This window comes from Garra rufa, chromosome 23 (assembly GCF_049309525.1).
Source record: "Garra rufa chromosome 23, GarRuf1.0, whole genome shotgun sequence".
Classification (NCBI taxonomy): domain Eukaryota; kingdom Metazoa; phylum Chordata; class Actinopteri; order Cypriniformes; family Cyprinidae; genus Garra; species Garra rufa.
The window spans coordinates 5,386,131-5,405,361 of record NC_133383.1 but is presented as its reverse complement, the minus strand read 5'-3'; the positions used below and the strand labels follow the sequence as shown (position 1 = coordinate 5,405,361).

At 33.0% G+C, this 19,231-nt stretch overlaps 1 protein-coding gene across 2 annotated transcripts in view; it reads right to left on the bottom strand.

Annotated features, from left to right (window-relative positions):
• Positions 1 to 19,231, bottom strand: part of ttc28 (tetratricopeptide repeat domain 28) — a 253,373-nt gene that overhangs the window by 18,068 nt on the left and 216,074 nt on the right. For both annotated transcript variants that reach the window (XM_073829886.1, XM_073829887.1), the window contains exons 11-12: positions 17,469 to 17,646; positions 6,393 to 6,533 (exon numbers count right to left, since the gene is read on the bottom strand). In XM_073829886.1, coding sequence (XP_073685987.1) covers positions 6,393 to 6,533; positions 17,469 to 17,646 — 319 coding nt within the window. The remainder of the gene's footprint in view (positions 1 to 6,392; positions 6,534 to 17,468; positions 17,647 to 19,231) is intronic.

The following is a 19,231-nucleotide window of genomic DNA, read 5'->3' as shown; positions in this document are numbered from 1 at the left end:
AATGAACAATAATAATAATTATTATTATTAGAATAATTAATAATAATTAATAGTGTAACACTGTAAACTTACAACAAATAATACAGAATTACAGCTATAAAAATAATAATAATAAAAATAATAATTAGTATTTTATGGTATAACTATATATTATTATATGAATAATAATAATAATAATAATACAAATAATTAATAATATTATATGGTATACTATATATTATTATACAAATAATAATAATAATAATTATTATTATTAAATTATTAATAGTATAATATTATTTATTATTTTTTTTTAGAAATAATTAAGAATAAATACTTAATTATTTAAATAATAATTCTTATTTATTTTTTATATTAATTAATTATATTATTATTAAATATAATACATAGAATTAATATATATTAATTATTATTGTTTTTATTATTATTATTATTCATGCTACTATGGTATGTTTACAGTATAACACTATTAATTTTTCTTTTCAGGAACTGTTTATTGTAATGATTGCCATATGAAATGTAATAATTTCTTGATCATTAGTGTCAGATAGCTTTCATTTAGCTGTGAGATGTAAGATTTTACCACGGTCAAGGGGGTTTGCTTTAGAGATCATGGTATGTCAAACAGCAGTCCTTTTACCGTGGTGAAATCACTGTAACACACAGCCTCGAGTGCTTTATTGCTTTAATGGGTTTTGTGTCTGGCTGCAACACACCTCTGTGGATCTCTTGAAATAAAGACATAAGCCACACATGACCTTACAGGTGACATCAAAACACCTCGTTATTAAAGAATCTGTGTAGGTGTAACAACTCCACATACTCCAGACCTAATCGCCATCACTATGGAAACCTGACAGCTCCATAGACAACTTCTTTCCCACTTCCTGTCACAGAGCTCTATCATTACACGCCTTCAGAGAGAGACGCACACGAGGCTCGGATTCTCCCGAACTCTGGTCTCCGTTTGGAGGTTAATTGGGTGATCGAACACGGCCTGTTTGCTGCTGTAAGCCTCGTCAATGTTTGATGAGCATCGGCGATTGGTTCGACAATGGCTTGAATCAAACGCGAGGCTGTGGAGGATCATTGGTGTGAGACAAGGAGGATTATTTAAGGAAACAATTTACACAAAAATTACAATTCTGATGTCATTTATGTTCTTACAATCCTGTGTGACTTAGTGGCTTCAGTGGAACAAAAAAGGACAAAAATAGACCATAAAAAAATACTACAAAACAGTGTTTACTATTATAATGTTTTTTTATTAACTGCAAAGCTAAAATAAAATCATATGCAAGTATTCTAAAAAAACACTTGAAATAAACTAACTGAAAGAAGGTTAAGTTACTAAACTAATAAAAACAATAAAAACAACTCAAATGAAAACTGAAAATATAAAAACAATTCAAAAGCCAGACACTGTATTAACTGTAATAAAGCAAAAACTGAAATAAAAAATAATAAAAATAACAAAAGCACTTAACAAATTACTAAAATGTAACTAAAATTAAAATGAAAACTGAAAATATAATATTAAAAGCTATTTCAAAATTGAAACCAGTGTTAACTATTAAAAATTGTTTTCTTTAACTGAAATCAAACAAAAAATATTCTATGAAAAACAAAAAACGTGTAAACATAACCTTACTTAAATAGGGTTAGTACTATAACAACAAAAATGTATTTATTATTATTTCACTAATTAAATCACTATTAAAAGCACTTTCTTTAACTGAAATGAAGCTGAAATAAACATTAAATTAATACTAAAACAAAAACTAAATCAAAAATAACAAAAGCACTTAACAAAATTACTATGAAAACTCAAAATATATGATTTTTTATTAATGATTTTCTTATATAAATAAAACAAAAACTATTCTATGAAAAACATACAAATATAAATTAAGCTTACTTAAGGTTAAGTACTAAAAATAGCACAAATTAAAATCACTAATTAAATTACAATTATAATTATTTTCTGTAATTGAATAAACCTGAGGAAAAAATATATATAACAAAATGAAATAAAAATGAATAAAAATAACAAAAGCACCTAACAAAATTACTCAAATTTAACTAACATCAAAAATATAACAATACGATTTAAAATTGAAACCAGTGTTAACAATAAAAAATATTTTCTTTAACTAAAATAAAGCAGAAATAAAACAACAAATATTCTATGAAAAACATAAAACTTAAATTTAGCTTACTTAAATATCATTAATTAATTATCATTAATCATTAATTAAATTACAATTAAAATAACTTAAAATAAAGCTGAAATAAAAATTAAATATAATATATAATGTATAAAATTAATATATTAAAATACTAAAACAAAAAAAGGAAATACAAAAAACTAATAAAAATAAATAAAAAATAAAAGCAATTAACAAAACTACAAAAACTAAAATTAAAATGAAAACTGAAAATATAGAAATTAAAATCTAATTCATATTATATTAATAAATACCAAAATAGCAGATAAATGCACTGTATTCCAAAAAAACAAACAAACAAAAACTTTTGTTCACTGATACTTACAGTGATATGTTATAACAACAGCAGTGAACAAATTATTTAATTATTGATTTTACAAGCTGGATCAAATGATTAATTGAAAATGTCCGTCTCAAATTAAATCAATAATACCCAATTCATTAATGAATCATTGTTTCGCGCAAATCATTTGATCACTGCTTGTCTCATGAACTCTTATGAACAAACCAATGTGCATTTTCAGCGAATAAAATAGATCCATTTCCAAAGAGTTCATTAATACCTGATTCATGAATGAATCACTGTTTAGAATTGGATCTTTTTAATGAATCATTTGATCACTATTTGTCTCATGAACTCTTATGAACAAGCCAAGGTGGATTTTTAGTGAATAAAATAGATCTGTTTTGAAAGAATTCATTTATACCTGATTTATTAATGAATCATTGTTTTGCACTGAATCTTTTTAATGAATCATTTGATCACTACTTGTCTCATGAACTCTTATGACTGAGCCAATGTGCATTTTCAGTGAATAAAACAGATCCGTTTCAAAATAATTCATTAATAACCGATTCATTAATAAATCACTGTTTAGAATTGAATCTTTACAATGAATCATTTGATCACTAAACTCTTATGAAGGAGCCAATGTGGATTTTCAGTAAATACAACAGATCCGTTTCAAAAGAATTCGTTAATACCTGATTCATTAATGAATCATTGTTTTGCCTTGGATCTTTTTAATGAATCATTTGATCACGACTTGTCTCACGAACCCTTATGTGGATTTTCAGTGAATAAAATAGATCCGTTTCAAAAGAATTCATTAATACCTGATTCATTACTGAATCACTGTTTAGAATTGGATCTTTTTAATGAATCATTTGATCACTACTTGTCTCACGAACACTTACGTGGATTTTCAGTGAATACAACAGATCCGTTTTCAAAGAATTCATTAATGAATCATTGTTTTGCACCGTATCTTTTTAATAAATCATTTGATCACTACTTGTCTCACGAACCCTTACGTGGATTTTCAGTGAATAAAACACTTAAATTTGGGTCTGTTCCTTACACAAACCTTACATCAGATGACTTCAGAAGACAAAATAAGACATTTTCAACCACCTGGAAGACACTTTAATGATGTTTACTTGTCATTTTGCAGCTTTTTTTGTAACTTTACATCCACATAAGAGCAGGGTACTCTTAAAAAATTCTCCTTGTTTTGCGAAGAAAGTCAAACAGGCTTGAGAATGAGTGAACGATGCCAGAATCGTCATTTTTGACTGAATTGTTAGTTTAACATGCCGGCTCGTGCTCATTAGGCCGGATGAGGAGTGAACGGCGCTCGGGGACGGCTCTTTGTTTTAATGAATGTAGCGAGATGTGCGGCGCTGAGAGCTCTTAATGAGGAGCGCAGCTCTAATGATGGCCGCTCTGACCCTGTCTTTAACAACGCACCGCATAACCTCGCTGTTCCTGTCCTAGCTGTCGTTTCTTCCTCCCTCCCCCTCTTTCAGTGCTAATAACCATCTCTCTTTGCCTCGTAATGAATCAGGATGTGAAGGACTCCACTGAATGCCAAACTATTCCTCCGACCGGCTCCCTAATTATCGTCCGCCTGAGCTGCTCTTTCCCACCGGCAGAGTTTAGATCCATTATGAGCAAAATGTTTACTAATTGCCTAATGATTTAGTGTTTGATTGGGTTTTTCTCTACTATTTGAGTGGTTTCGCTTCCTTCAGATTAATACCAAATGGTTTATTTTAGTTGAAAAATTGACAGTTTTTTTGCCAATGGACTGAGAATTAAGTTTAGATCTATTACGAGGAAAAGGTTTACTAATTGCTTAATTATTTGGTGTTGATTGTTTTTTTCTTTGCTATTTGAGTGGTTTCTCTTCTTTTAGATTAATACCAAATGGTTTATTTTGGTTAATATCAAAATGTACCACATCTAGAACAAGAAAAACACATGTTTTATTGCAAATGGACTGAGAAATCAGTTCAGATCCATTATAAGCAAAAATGTTTACTAATAGCTTAATGATTTAGTGTTTGATTGGGTTTTTCTCTACTATTTGAGTGGTTTCGCTTCTTTTAGATTAATACCAAATGGTTTATTTTAATTAATATCAAAATGAACCACATCTAGAACAAGAAAAACACATTTTTTTTTTGGGAAATGGACTGAGAAATCAGTTTAGACCCATTATAAGCAAAAATGTTTACTAATTGCTTAATTATTTGGTGTTGATTGGTCTATTTGAGTGGTTTCTCTTCTTTTAGATTAATACCAAATGGTTTATTTTGGTTAATATCAAAACGAACCACATCTAGAAATGGACTGCAAATGGACTGAGAAATCAGTTCAGATCCATTATAAGAAAAAATGTTTACTAATAGCTTAATGATTTAGTGTTTGATCGGGTTTTTCTCTACTATTTGAGTGGTTTCGCTTCCTTCAGATTAATACCAAATGGCTTATTTTGCTTAATAAATTGGCAGGTTTTTTTGCCAATGGACTGAGAAGTAAGTTTGGATCCATTACGAGCAAGATGTTTACAAATTGCTTAATTATTTGGTGTTGATTGGGTTTTTATCTGCTATTTGAGTGCAAAAAAAATAAATAAAAAGGTTTATTTTGGTTAAATATTAAAAAGTATTTTAAATATTAAAAAACAGATCTAGAATAAAAAACATATTTACCAATGTACTGAGAAAAGTTTAAGTGACAAGTTTCAAATTCTCTGGCAAGTAAATCTATTTTGTTTTAGACATTCTCATGAACTCTCATTAATATGTGTATTTTCAGGGAATAAAACACTTAAATTTGGATCTGTTCCCCACGTATGTCCCGTATGACTTCAGAAGACTTAAAACAAGTAATTTTTAACCCGTTTAATGACACTTCAATGAGGGTCATTTTTGAGCTTGACTGGTCTTGAAATACAGTTTTAGAAACAAAGGAGGAAAAAAAAGTCTACACAACTCAGTCACTATAACTATTTCTGAATCAACTGGACCAAAGTTTTACTTGTTTTTCACTGATAATCTTTGCTTCCAGTAACCAGATCAGTGAATGAATCATTCGAACTGATTCTGTTACCTGGATCAAATGATTCATTAAAAAGATTCAACTTCTAATTCTAGAATTGTTCTTTTTAGTTTGGTCTTTTCAATTATTAGTTTGATCACTACATGTCTCGTGAACTTTTATGAATGAGCCAAGGTGGATTTTCAGTGAATAAAACACTTAGATTTTGGCCTCCCTTCTATCATACAACTTCAGTAGACTGAAGAGAGTCATTTGAACCCCTTTTATGCCATTATAATGGTGTTTATTTGTCATTTTGAAACAGGTATCAAATGATTAATCAAAAAAAAAAAAAAACTTGAACAATTCAGTAACACCTGATTCACTAGAATCATTCTTTTGAGTTTCAAATAAATCATTTGGAAAAAAAGTCAGGTATTAAATGATTAACTGGAAAAATCCAACAAAAAAACAATTCAATAACACCTGATTCAATAGAGTCATTCTTTTGAATTGGATCTTTTGATGAAACATTCGATTACCACTTGTCTCATGAAGTCTTATGAACGAGCCAAGGTGGATTGTCACTTAGAAACACTTACATTTTGGCCTCTGCCCCCAAAAAATCTATCATATAACTTCAGACGATTTGGAATAAAGCAAGATATTTTATCCACTTTAATGACACTCAAATGGTGTTTATTTGTCATTTTGACCTCATTCACTTTCATTTAACTAAAAACAGTTTTTTTTTTTAGGTCTGAAAAACACTTTCAGAAAGACATTAAGATGTTTAAAAATATCTTCCCACTTTATATGATGAATGTTGTGTGTCTGACCTGTTGAAGAGGTTGTTTCTGGAAACCATCCTCAAGAAGCCGGTCGGGTCGGTCACTGAGTTGAGTTTATTATTGAGTTCTTCAAACTGCTGGTCCAAAAGGTCTCCAGCTTCGCTCTCAGTCTCGCTGCTGGAACAGGCTCTGAAACACCAAACATAATGTGATTTAGTCGAGCTGCAAGTGCTAGAGTGATTTTACCACAGTTGAGGGTAGCTGTTGAGTACAAAACATGGTACAATCACTGCAGAGAAACTTGGCTTTATTGCTTTTTTGATGGAAAACAAGTTCGATAGATGATGTAAAACCAACAATAGTAACAATAAACATCACTTCTGCCAAATAATATAGTCAATTATTGAACAAAGTCCTGAAATACTTGATTCCACTGACTCATTTGTGTCCATTTTTTATTTCTCTGACAACATTTCAATGAAACATAACTGCTAACTCAATTAAGGTTCCTCAGCTATAAAAGCATAACATCTGAGCGGAGAAACGCTCCCACTTATCAATACCGCTTTTATATCCAGACATGCGCATGTTTGTTGACTTTTCAATCCCGGCGTCCATTGAGATGCAACGCAAAATAACAGAAACAATTTTGTAAACGACCAAACAACTCGAGCACAACGGCAGCCACAATCACAGATAATTACTCGCGAGTCTCTCTGCGTCTGGAGAACACGTGAGGAAATTTCTCTGATTAGCTTTAATGAAAAAAACAGATCTCTCCAGTAATCTGACTCATCTGAGACGACACACTTGGATTCTTCTATTGGGTTAATAAGGTTTTATCCACCTCACCTCAATTACACACAAAATGCGCTTCATTTGCACCTAATGCACGACGCAGATGTTCTGCTGATTATTTTGGACGCATTATCAGACGGCATTAAAACATGTCGATATGAAGAGATTCGAATGCTCTACAGACATCTGAATAGCTTGTTAGCGTGTTTACTTAAGCACTTTGCTCAGAGAATGAAAGGAAATGTCTGCTTATCCTCTTCCATATATCTTGAAATATAATTTTATATATCTCATATTACTGCGTTCATAATGTCATCTGATTGCATATCTTACATTACAACTTTATCTCAAAATGACTACATATATGGCTTATAATACTATATACATCTCGTAATATGAGTGTATATATCTCACAATATAACTTTATTTGAACTTTACACAAAATATGAATATCTCAAACTACTACATACATCTCACAACATAACCTGATATCTCACATTGACTTAATATATCTCAAAATACAACTTTATCTCATAAGCCAAGTAATTTTCGATTAGTAATATGCATTGTTAAGACCATAATTTGGAGAACTTTAAAGGTGATTTTTTCAGTATTTTGATTTTTTGCACCCTCAGATTCCAGATATTCAAACAGATGTATATCTGCCAAATATTGTCCTATCCTAACAAACCATATATCAATAGAAAGCTTATTTATTGAGCTTTCATATGATGTATACATCTCAGTTTTGGAAAATTTAACCTTATGACTGGTTGTGTGGTCCAGGGTCACATTTAAATATATATCTCACAATATGGCTTTATCTCAAAATATAACTTTAAATGTCTCATATTCCCATGAATATACTGTACATTATATGACTTTTTATCTCACATTTATTTCAAATATCTCAAAATATGACTGTATTTCACAATGTGACTGTAAATCTCATAATATGACTTAACTTTAAATATGAATTAATATATCTCAATGTTATTATATATCTCACAATAACTTCAAAATATATATCTCATATTACTATGAGTATATCAGTATGACTGTAAATCTCACAATATGACTTAACTTAAATAATGACTTAACATATCTCATAATGTCACTATATATTTCACAATATGACTTAATAACCAAAATATAACTATCTCATATTACTATAAATATATATCATATGACTTAACATCTCATATTTATTTAAAATATCTTAAAATAAATCTTTATTCCACAATATGACTGTAAATCTCACATGATTTAAATTAAATTATGACTTAATATATCTCATAATGTCACTATATATCTCACAATGACTTATGTCAAAATATAACTTTATCTCATATTATTATGAATATATATAATTTGACTTAACATCTCATATTTATTTTAAATATCACAAAATATGACTATATTTCACAATATGGCTTAAAATATCAAAATATGACTTAATATCTCTCAATGTCACTATATATCTCACAATATGACTAAACAATATGACTAAAGTCAAACTTTATATATCTCATATTATAATTAATATATATCGTATGAATGTATATATGTCATATGACTTTATTTCTCATATATTTTTTTAAATATCTCAAAATATGACTATATTTCACAATATGACTATATCTCACAATATGGCTTAAAATAAGAGTTCATTTCTCGCATCTTAAAATATGATTATCTCATAATGCTACTATATGTGACCCTGGACCACAAAACCAGTCATAAGTGTAAATTTGTCGAAATTGAGATTCTTACGTCATCTGAAAGCTGAGTAAATGAGCTTTTTGATATATTGTTTGTTAAAATAGGACAATGTTTGTCTGAGATACAACTATTTGAAAACCTGGAATCTGAGGGTGCAAAAAAATCTAAATATTGAGAAAATCGCCTTAAAAGTTGTCCAAATGAATTTCTTAGCAATGCATATTACTAATCAAAAATCAAGTTTATATATATATTTATGGTAGAAAATTTACAAAATATCTTCATGGAACATGATCTTTACTTAATATGCTAATGATTTTTGGCATAAAAGAAAAATCAATAATTTTGACCCATACAATGTATTTTTGGCTATTGCTACAAATATACCCGTGCTACTTAAGACTGGTTTTGTGGTCCAGGGTCACATATATCTCACAAAATGACTTATTACATTGACTATATATTGAATGCTCAACAGAGGTCTGAATAGCTCATTAGTGTGTTTGTTTAAGCACTTTGCTCTGAGAATGAAATGGAATGTCTGCTAATCCTCTTCCCTAGATTTCTGAACTATTCCGAAATGTCAGAGCACCGACATTCTTCTCATTTCGCATCCTTTATCTCCGCAAACATGTTCCGGCGCCCGTTGCACTCCCTCTTGAGACGGAAGCCGTCCCAAATCCTGTTGAAATGTTAATTTAATTCTTTGTCAGGGTACAACCCTGTAGGATGGGAATAATCTCATTTCGGTGCCAACCAGAAATGAAAAGCACCGGAGGAACTGGAGAATGAGATCTGCTCTTCATACATTTGTGCTTAAAGTGACAGACTCCGACCCAGTCGTGGGGTGAATGCTTACATCTGTGACCCGTCCGTGTGCTCTCTTGCACCTGAGCTGTTGTGGATGCGGATGTGGCCGCGGGCGGATCTGTTTGGGAAGCGTGCATTGGAAATGAAGATGGTTCAGATGTGGAGACAGCGCCGTGGGCCGCATGTGGCAGGCAGAGATATGCGAGGATGCTCTGAAAGGAAAACCTTCCTATAGTGAGCGACTCTCTGACCTGATCAAGTAGGTTAACTAAGGTTGGGTCTGAGTTTGATTACTCGTCCAGAGTAGCACCGTGAGTGCAGGCGAAAGCTGTTTACAAGAGAATTCGTTTGAAAGCCGTTTCTGCTGAGACAAGCAGCAATAAGAAGGCATTAGTCTATAATATGCAAATTATAAATCATCAGCAGCAGTTTATTTCCGCAAATTAGGCCGAATTGGTTTATGAACCATAACTCAGACCACAGCTTATCTGACAAGCAAACAAACTCAAATGGACCTGGGAAAGCACTAGACGTTGCGGTGTGAAATGCCCTAATTAGCGGTGTTTACTAGGTCATCTATCACTATTACTACAGCGCATACTGAGGGTTAGTGATTTAATCAAATCATCCTGTACCACACTTGTGCTACAGTCTTGATGAAGAAAGAATGAACAGGCTTATGACTTTCACCTGCTGGATGATAAAACAGGCAAATCACTTTATATTGTACATTATGACTTTATATATCACATAATGTTACTATATATATCTTACATTATGACTTCATATATCTCATGTTACTATATACTTTACATTATGACTTCATATATCTCATAAGGTTAATATATGTTACATTATGACCTTATATATCTCATAATGTTATTATATACCTTACATTATGACTTTATATATCTCATAATGTTACTATATACCTTACATTATGACTTTATATATCTCATAATGTTACTATATACCTTTCATTATGACTTTATATATCTCATAACGTTACTATATATCTTACATTATGACTCAAAATATATCATGTTACTATATAGCCTACCTTACATTATGACTTCATATATCTCATAAGGTTAATATATGTTACATTATGACCTTATATATCTCATAATGTTATTATATACCTTACATTATGACTTTATATATCTCATAATGTTACTATATACCTTACATTATGACTTTATATATCTCATAATGTTACTATATACCTTTCATTATGACTTTATATATCTCATAACGTTACTATATATCTTACATTATGACTTTATATATCTCATAATGTTACTATATACCTTACATTATGACTTTATATATCTCATAATGTTACTATATACCTTACATTATGACTTTATATATCTCATAATGTTACTATATACCTTACATTATGACTTTATATATCTCATAATGTTACTATATACCTTACATTATGACTTTATATATCTCATAACGTTACTATATATCTTACATTATGACTTTATATATCTCATAATGTTACTATATACCTTACATTATGACTTTATATATCTCATAAAGTTACTATATATCTTACATTATGACTTTATATATCTCATAATGTTACTATATACTAGGGGTGGAACGGTACATGTATTCGTTTCGAACTGAATCGGTACGGGGGTCACGGTTCGGTGCATGAATTTAAACGGAGAATACACGGTATGAAAATAAAAAAAAAAACTTGCCTGCAAAATAATTAATGTAATGCGGAACTACTGTTAGATACGCGGGTTCTTTAGGGACAGCTAATATTTAGCCCCGCTTTAGCTCTGAAGCTCTGATTGGCGTCGATGCAGCCGAGCTCCGCCTATGTATGCGGTCTATCAGAGCCCGTCTACATTCTCTGGCACTCTTCAATTTTTTGTCAGCTCGACGGTCCATCATTGTGGTCCAGGGATTTCCTGAACTTTATGATTTGTCAAGCCCCCATTATTTTGACGCTAATAGAAGAAACAATGCATGGAGACGCATAGGCTTGGAGCTAGAGCGCAGCTGATGGTTGCTTAGAAACGGCAGACGCTTCCGGAGCGCAAGCGCCCGAGCGCTTTGTTGATCAGGAAGAAAGCGGCGCGCCTAGCGTTTTTCACGCGTTTTTAGGCGCGACATGTGAACGGCCCCTTAGATCGCAAGTTTGGGAAAACTTCGCTTTTCCAGTCAGTTACAGTAGTACAGGCGAGAGAGTGGTGGAAAAGACGAGGACTGTGTGTTGCCGTTGTTCAGCGGTTGTTGGGTATGTGAGTGGAAATACATCTAATTGCCTTCTGCATTTTTGTTTTGCTTTTCCCTCCACTGTACCGAAATCATACCGAACCGTGACGTCTGAACCGAGGTACGAACCGAACCGTGACTTCTGTGAACCGTTCCACCCCTACTATATACCTTACATTATGACTTTATATATCTCATAATGTTACTATATACCTTACATTATGACTTTATATATCTCATAATGTTACTATATACCTTTCATTATGACTTTATATATCTCATAACGTTACTATATATCTTACATTATGACTCAAAATATCTCATGTTACTATATACCTTACATTATGACTTCATATATCTCATAAGGTAACTATATGTTACATTATGATTTTATATATCTCATAATGTTACTATATCTCTTACATTATGACTTTATATATCTCATAATGTTACTATATCTCTTACATTATGACTTCATGAATCTCATGTTACTATATCTTACATTATGACTATATATCTCATAATGTTACTATATATCTTACATTATGAATTCATATCTCATAATGTTACGATATATCTTACATTACGAATTCATATCTCATAATGTTACTATATATCTTACATTATGACTTCATAAATCTCATAATATTACTATATGTCTTACATATTGACTTTATATATCTCATAATGTTACTATATAGCTTTCATTATGACTTTATATATCATAATGTTACTATCTTACATTATGACTTTATATATCTCATAATATTATCATGTGTTACATAATGACTTTATATATCTCATAATGTTACTATATATCTTACATTATGACTTAATAAATATAATAATGTTATATATCTTACATATGACATAAAATCTCTTAATGTTACTATATATCTTAAATTATGACTTCATATCTCATAATGTTACTATATATCTTACATTGACTTCACAAAACTCATAATATTACTATATATCTCAAAATATTAGTTTATATCTCAGATTATGACTATAAATATCTATATGATATATGTAGCCATATATCATAATAATACTATACATACTAGTAAATCACAAATCTCACATTTTGATTTCATATCTCAAAATAGAAATATATATTGCATAATATTACTATATATCTCACAATATGACTTCATCTTAAAATAATACTTTATCCCCTGGTTTCACAGACGTGGCTTAAACCTAGTCCTAGACTAAAATTTAAATCTGAGCTGTTTCAACTGAAAGAAACTTGCACTGACTGATCTTAAAATATATCAGTGCTTTGTTTTGTCTCAAGATGAACACCAGTACTGTTTTTTTCTATGTCACGTTTATAAAAATTACTTAAATGTCTTAATTGAACTTTGGCTTAATCCTGGTTTAGGCTAAGCCCTGTTTATGAAACCGGGCCTTTATCTCATATTTTTAAAGTATATCTTCACATATCTTGAATTTTGACTCTATATATCTGAATATATGATATTACGTCGTCTTATATCACACTGTGACTTAATAGCTCAAAAAATGACTATATATATGACAACCACCCTAGCAACTATACAGCAAAATCCTGGCAACCACCCTTTATGCCAGTGAGTTTTGCATGGGCAAACAGCAGTCACATGAACAATCCAGCTAAAACTGCATTAATCAGAGAGTTATGCTGATGAATCTCACGAGTGGCTCTCCAGTCAACACACATGGATCCGTCTTAACTAAAGGGTGCAAGAGGTCTCGCTAAACGAGCCATAATCGCTCATATTGCAGCCGGTCGCGGGTATCACAATTCCTGTTCATGCCTCTTTCTTTCTACACAATGAATGAGGTCTTCAAAGGTGGCATATTGCACCCAACCAAGTGGAAAAGATTGCTCGCAGCCCCTCAGTCAAGCGCTAAATTATCCTTTAATGGGCAGGGATGAGCGCAGAGCTCGCTGGGAGAAGCCATCACACCTCTAGTGACTAATGCGCTGGCATAAGAGACTCACGCTTTCCACACGCGTACAATAATGGCCTTTGTTTCAGGCTGCTGCTTAATTCACACCAAGAGCTTCTGACGTTCTGCCATCCTTCTCTCTGCATTCTGCTCCTCTAAACCTGCCAGCGTCTTCACCTAATTACATGTCAGAGTGAACTCAACACCGCTGCACTGACTCCTCTCACAGAAACCTCCATGCGAGAGGTGAATAACTTCTCAGCTGCCACCCGGTTAGAGCCACAGACCCAGAGATCAGTGCGCTGTGGCCTCCAGCCCCGCTGCGGTGTATGACAGCATCGGCGAGCGCTGAGATGTGCTTCCTGCAGGGCATGTACGCGCACACATGCACACTCCACCCCGCTGCACGCGAGGACCGCATCCATCAGGGTATATTTAGGAGGTTGCAGACATTCACACTAACATGAGCACAGCTGCGTTCTGCAGCACCTTTACTGTAATATTTTATTGCGAAACCATTCACTTAAATCTTGCCTTTCAACATAGCTATCCATTTATGAAACCATAAAACAAACAAAAATAAATAGATTAAACAAGATGCTACTTAGTTTTACTTTTATTTTACAAAACTATGAAAACCAAAAAGAGATATTGTTCAAAGTATAGCATTACATCATCATAATATCTATCATAACAAATACAACACTATTTAAATATTATTTCAGAATGAGCAACCACCTTGCCACACCCTAACTAACAACACTAACACATAGAACACCCTAGAAACCACTTAGCAACACCCTAAAAAACAGTAACACCACCACAGCAACCAACAACCAATGCTCTAACATCCAGAGCACCCCTGGAATCACCTAGCAGCACCTTATAAACACTAGGAACACCATAGCAACCACCTAGCAACATTCTAACATCTAGTACACTTTGAAATAACCTAGCAACACCCTAACAAACACTAGGAACAACATAACAACCATCTAACAACGTTTTAATATTCAGTACTCTTTTGAAATCACCTAGCAACACCCAAACAAACATTAAGAACACCATAGCAACCACCTAGCAATGATCTTACATACAATATACCCTTGAAATCACCTAGTAACACCCTAACAAACATTAAGAAAACCTTAGCAACCACCTAGCAATGCTCTAACATCTAGTACACCCTTGAAATCACCTAGCAACAGCCTAACAAACAGTAACAACATAGCAACCACCTAGCAATGTTCCAACATACAGTACATCCTTGAAATCACCTAGCAACACCATAAAAACACTTTAAGAACACAATAGCAACCACCTAGTAACACTCTAACATCCAGTACACCCTTGAAATCACCTAGCAACACCCTAACAAACAATAAGAACACCATAGCAACCACCTAGTAAAGCTTTAACATCAAGTACACCCTTTGAATCACCTAGCAACAGCCTAACAAACAGTAACAAAATAGCAACCACCTTGCAATGTTCCAACATACAGTACATCCTTGAAATCACCTAGCAACACTCTAACATCCAGTACACCCTTGAAATCACCTAGTAACACCCTAACAAACCATAAGAACACCACAGCAACCACCTAGCAACATTTAAACATCCAGTAAACCCTTGAAATCCCAGCAACACCCACCTAACAACGCTCTAATATCCAGAATAACCTTGAAATCACCTAGCAACACCCCAACAATTGTTAAGAACATCATAGCACCCACTTAGCAATGCTCTTACATCTAGTACACCCTAGAAACCACCTAGCAATATAGCAATATTATAACATCCGTGAAATCACCTAGCAACACCCTTAAACACATTAAGAACACAATAGCAACTATCTAGCAACGCTCTAACATCCAATACACCCTTGAAATCACCTAGTAACACCCTAACATTAAGAACACCCTGGAAACCACCTACCAATGTTCTAACATCCAATACACCATTGAAATCACCTAGCAACACCCTAACAAATAGTAAGAACACCATAGCAACCACCTAGTAAAGCTTTAACATCAAGTACACCCTTTGAATCACCTAGCAACAGCCTAACAAACAGTAACAAAATAGCAACCACCTTGTAATGTTCCAACATACAGTACATCCTTGAAATCACCTAGCAACACTCTAACATCCAGTACACCCTTGAAATCACCTAGTAACACCCTAACAAACCATAAGAACACCACAGCAACCACCTAGCAACATTTAAACATCCAGTAAACCCTTGAAATCCCAGCAACACCCACCTAACAACGCTCTAATATCCAGAATAACCTTGAAATCACCTAGCAACACCCCAACAATTGTTAAGAACATCATAGCACCCACTTAGCAATGCTCTTACATCTAGTACACCCTAGAAACCACCTAGCAATATAGCAATATTATAACATCCGTGAAATCACCTAGCAACACCCTTAAACACATTAAGAACACAATAGCAACTATCTAGCAACGCTCTAACATCCAATACACCCTTGAAATCACCTAGTAACACCCTAACATTAAGAACACCCTGGAAACCACCTACCAATGTTCTAACATCCAATACACCATTGAAATCACCTAGCAACACCCTAACAAATAGTAAGAACACCATAGCAACCACCTAGTAAAGCTTTAACATCAAGTACACCCTTTGAATCACCTAGCAACAGCCTAACAAACAGTAACAAAATAGCAACCACCTTGTAATGTTCCAACATACAGTACATCCTTGAAATCACCTAGCAACACTCTAACATCCAGTACACCCTTGAAATCACCTAGTAACACCCTGACAAACCATAAGAACACCATAGCAACCACCTAGCAACATTTAAACATCCAGTACACCCTTGAAATCCCAGCAACACCCACCTAACAACGCTCTAACATCCAGTATAACCTTGAAATCACCTAGCAACACCCCAACAATTGTTAAGAACATCATAGCACCCACTTAGCAAAGCTCTTACATCTAGTACACCCTAGAAACCACCTAGCAATATAGCAATATTATAACATCCGTGAAATCACCTAGCAACACCCTTAAACACATTAAGAACACAATAGCAACTACCTAGCAACGCTCTAACATCCAATACACCCTTGAAATCACCTAGTAACACCCTAACAGTAAGAACACCCTGGAAACCACCTACCAATGTTCTAACATCCAATACACCATTGAAATCACCTAGCAACACCATAACAAATGTTAAGAACACCATAGCGACCACCTAACAACGCCAAAATAAATATCTACCATGCCCTAGCAACCACCTAGTAACACCCTAACATCCAATACACCCTAGCAAAGCCCAAAACACCATAGCAACCGTTTAACAATGCCCTAACAAACATCTAGTACACCCCAGCAACCACTTAGCAGCACCCTAACAGTCAATACATTCTAGAACACAGTACACACAGTACACCTTAGCTACAACCTAGCAATTACATTAGTTGAAAAACTCCTTTTAAACTGTTAATATCAGTCAGAAATTATTTAAATATATTTAATAAAATTCATAGTAAAAGGTGAACTTCAGAATTTCACTGTGGTGTGTACATGGTCATGGTGTATGGAGGATGTGTGATTTAATTATTCACCTGCTGTAGTATGAGTCCACACCCAGAGCTTCCCGTGCGTTAGTAATGTGCTGCTCCAGAGATGAGCCTCCACAGCTGCCGCCAGCGGGCACAGAGCCTCCATCACCTTCCTGGAAGTCTGACGTACCACCATCCGACGCGCCTTCACCCAGATACACCTCATGAAACTTCAAGATGCCTGTGAGACAGAGAGCAAAGCTCATGTTGATTTGGACACTGACATCTTATAGTGATTATTGTTATTAATACATGTAATTATGAACAATTGCTGCTGATGATGCATCATAAAAGCAATACACCAAGAGCTTAAACATTACAGTAAGTTCACCATAGTAAAGGAGTGCAAACTTAAAACTTAAAGGTCAGCTGTAAAACACAATCATCCGACACAGTTCAGACCAGACCAACTGCTCTCAAACTCTTGAGAGCATCAGTGCTTCAGACATAAAGCGTGTGCTTTGCGTAATAATGAAGTTAGAGTAACATATAGAGCCACACAAGAGTCACAAGCAAGGTCAGCGCTCTCCTGCGAGAGGCTGAAATCTAGTTAGGTGAATGTTGTAAATGAGCAAAAGCACTCCCCGCTTTCAGACATATGTCTGTTTGATTGGATAAGCTTGTTTTTCTGTTACAGACGTCAATGTTGGATTGAATACATGAGATTCAAGTTCAGAGAGATGCAGACGTGTGCAGTCGTGTGGGAGGGTACTTTAGTATACTAAAAGTAAGTGGAAAATTACTGATTTAAAAATATTTTCCAAAAACTGACACAAGGCAGATCTTTATATATATATATATATATATATACACACACACACACACACACACACACACACACACACACACACACACACACATTTTTGCTATATCATAGAAAACAATAAAATACTTTTTAAAATAAAATGAATTAATTCAGTATTATTGGTAAAACTTTATTGTTGGTAAAAGCTTAAACATAAATTTGAAAAATTAAAACAACAAAAAGTATAAAATGTAAAAATGTAAAAATGTTACATATAAACTTTTATGAGAAAAAAATCTAATAAAAAATGACAAAAAATACATACTTAAAATATAAAATGTATATATATATATATATATATATATATATATATATATATATATATATATATATATATAAATATAATTGAACACATGTCCATAAAAAATATAGATCATTACAGATACTTCTTGCTATATATATACATATATAAATGATATAAATATAAATGACAAATTAAAATAACATAAAAACCATAAAAATAAAAATATAAATATTAAAAATATAAAATGTAAAAATGTTACATATAAACATTTATGAGAAATCAAATAAAAAAATAAAACTATATGCACACACACACTCTTTCTAATAGTGTTATATATTTAAAATGATCAAATAAAAACAATAAAATATAAATGTAATAAACTCAAATATATATATATATATATTATAATTAAACATACATGCCCATAAAAAATCTAAATCATAAATTAAAACTGAACTAAACTTTTACCATGAATTAAAATAAAAACCTCAAAGCTACAACAGCCTCAGTGTGTGTTTTACGCGTGTGTGGTTGTGAGGGGTGGGATTATAGAGGCAGGTGGTTCTGCCGCTTTGTGTTAATTCACAGCTTTTTACCAGCTTCACCAAACAGCAGGCGGCACAATGAAGCCGCAGGGAACAGAAGGTGTGAGGAATACGACAGCGACGAACACACCCTTCAACTGAGCATGTGCACGTGTTTCACTGCATGCTATAT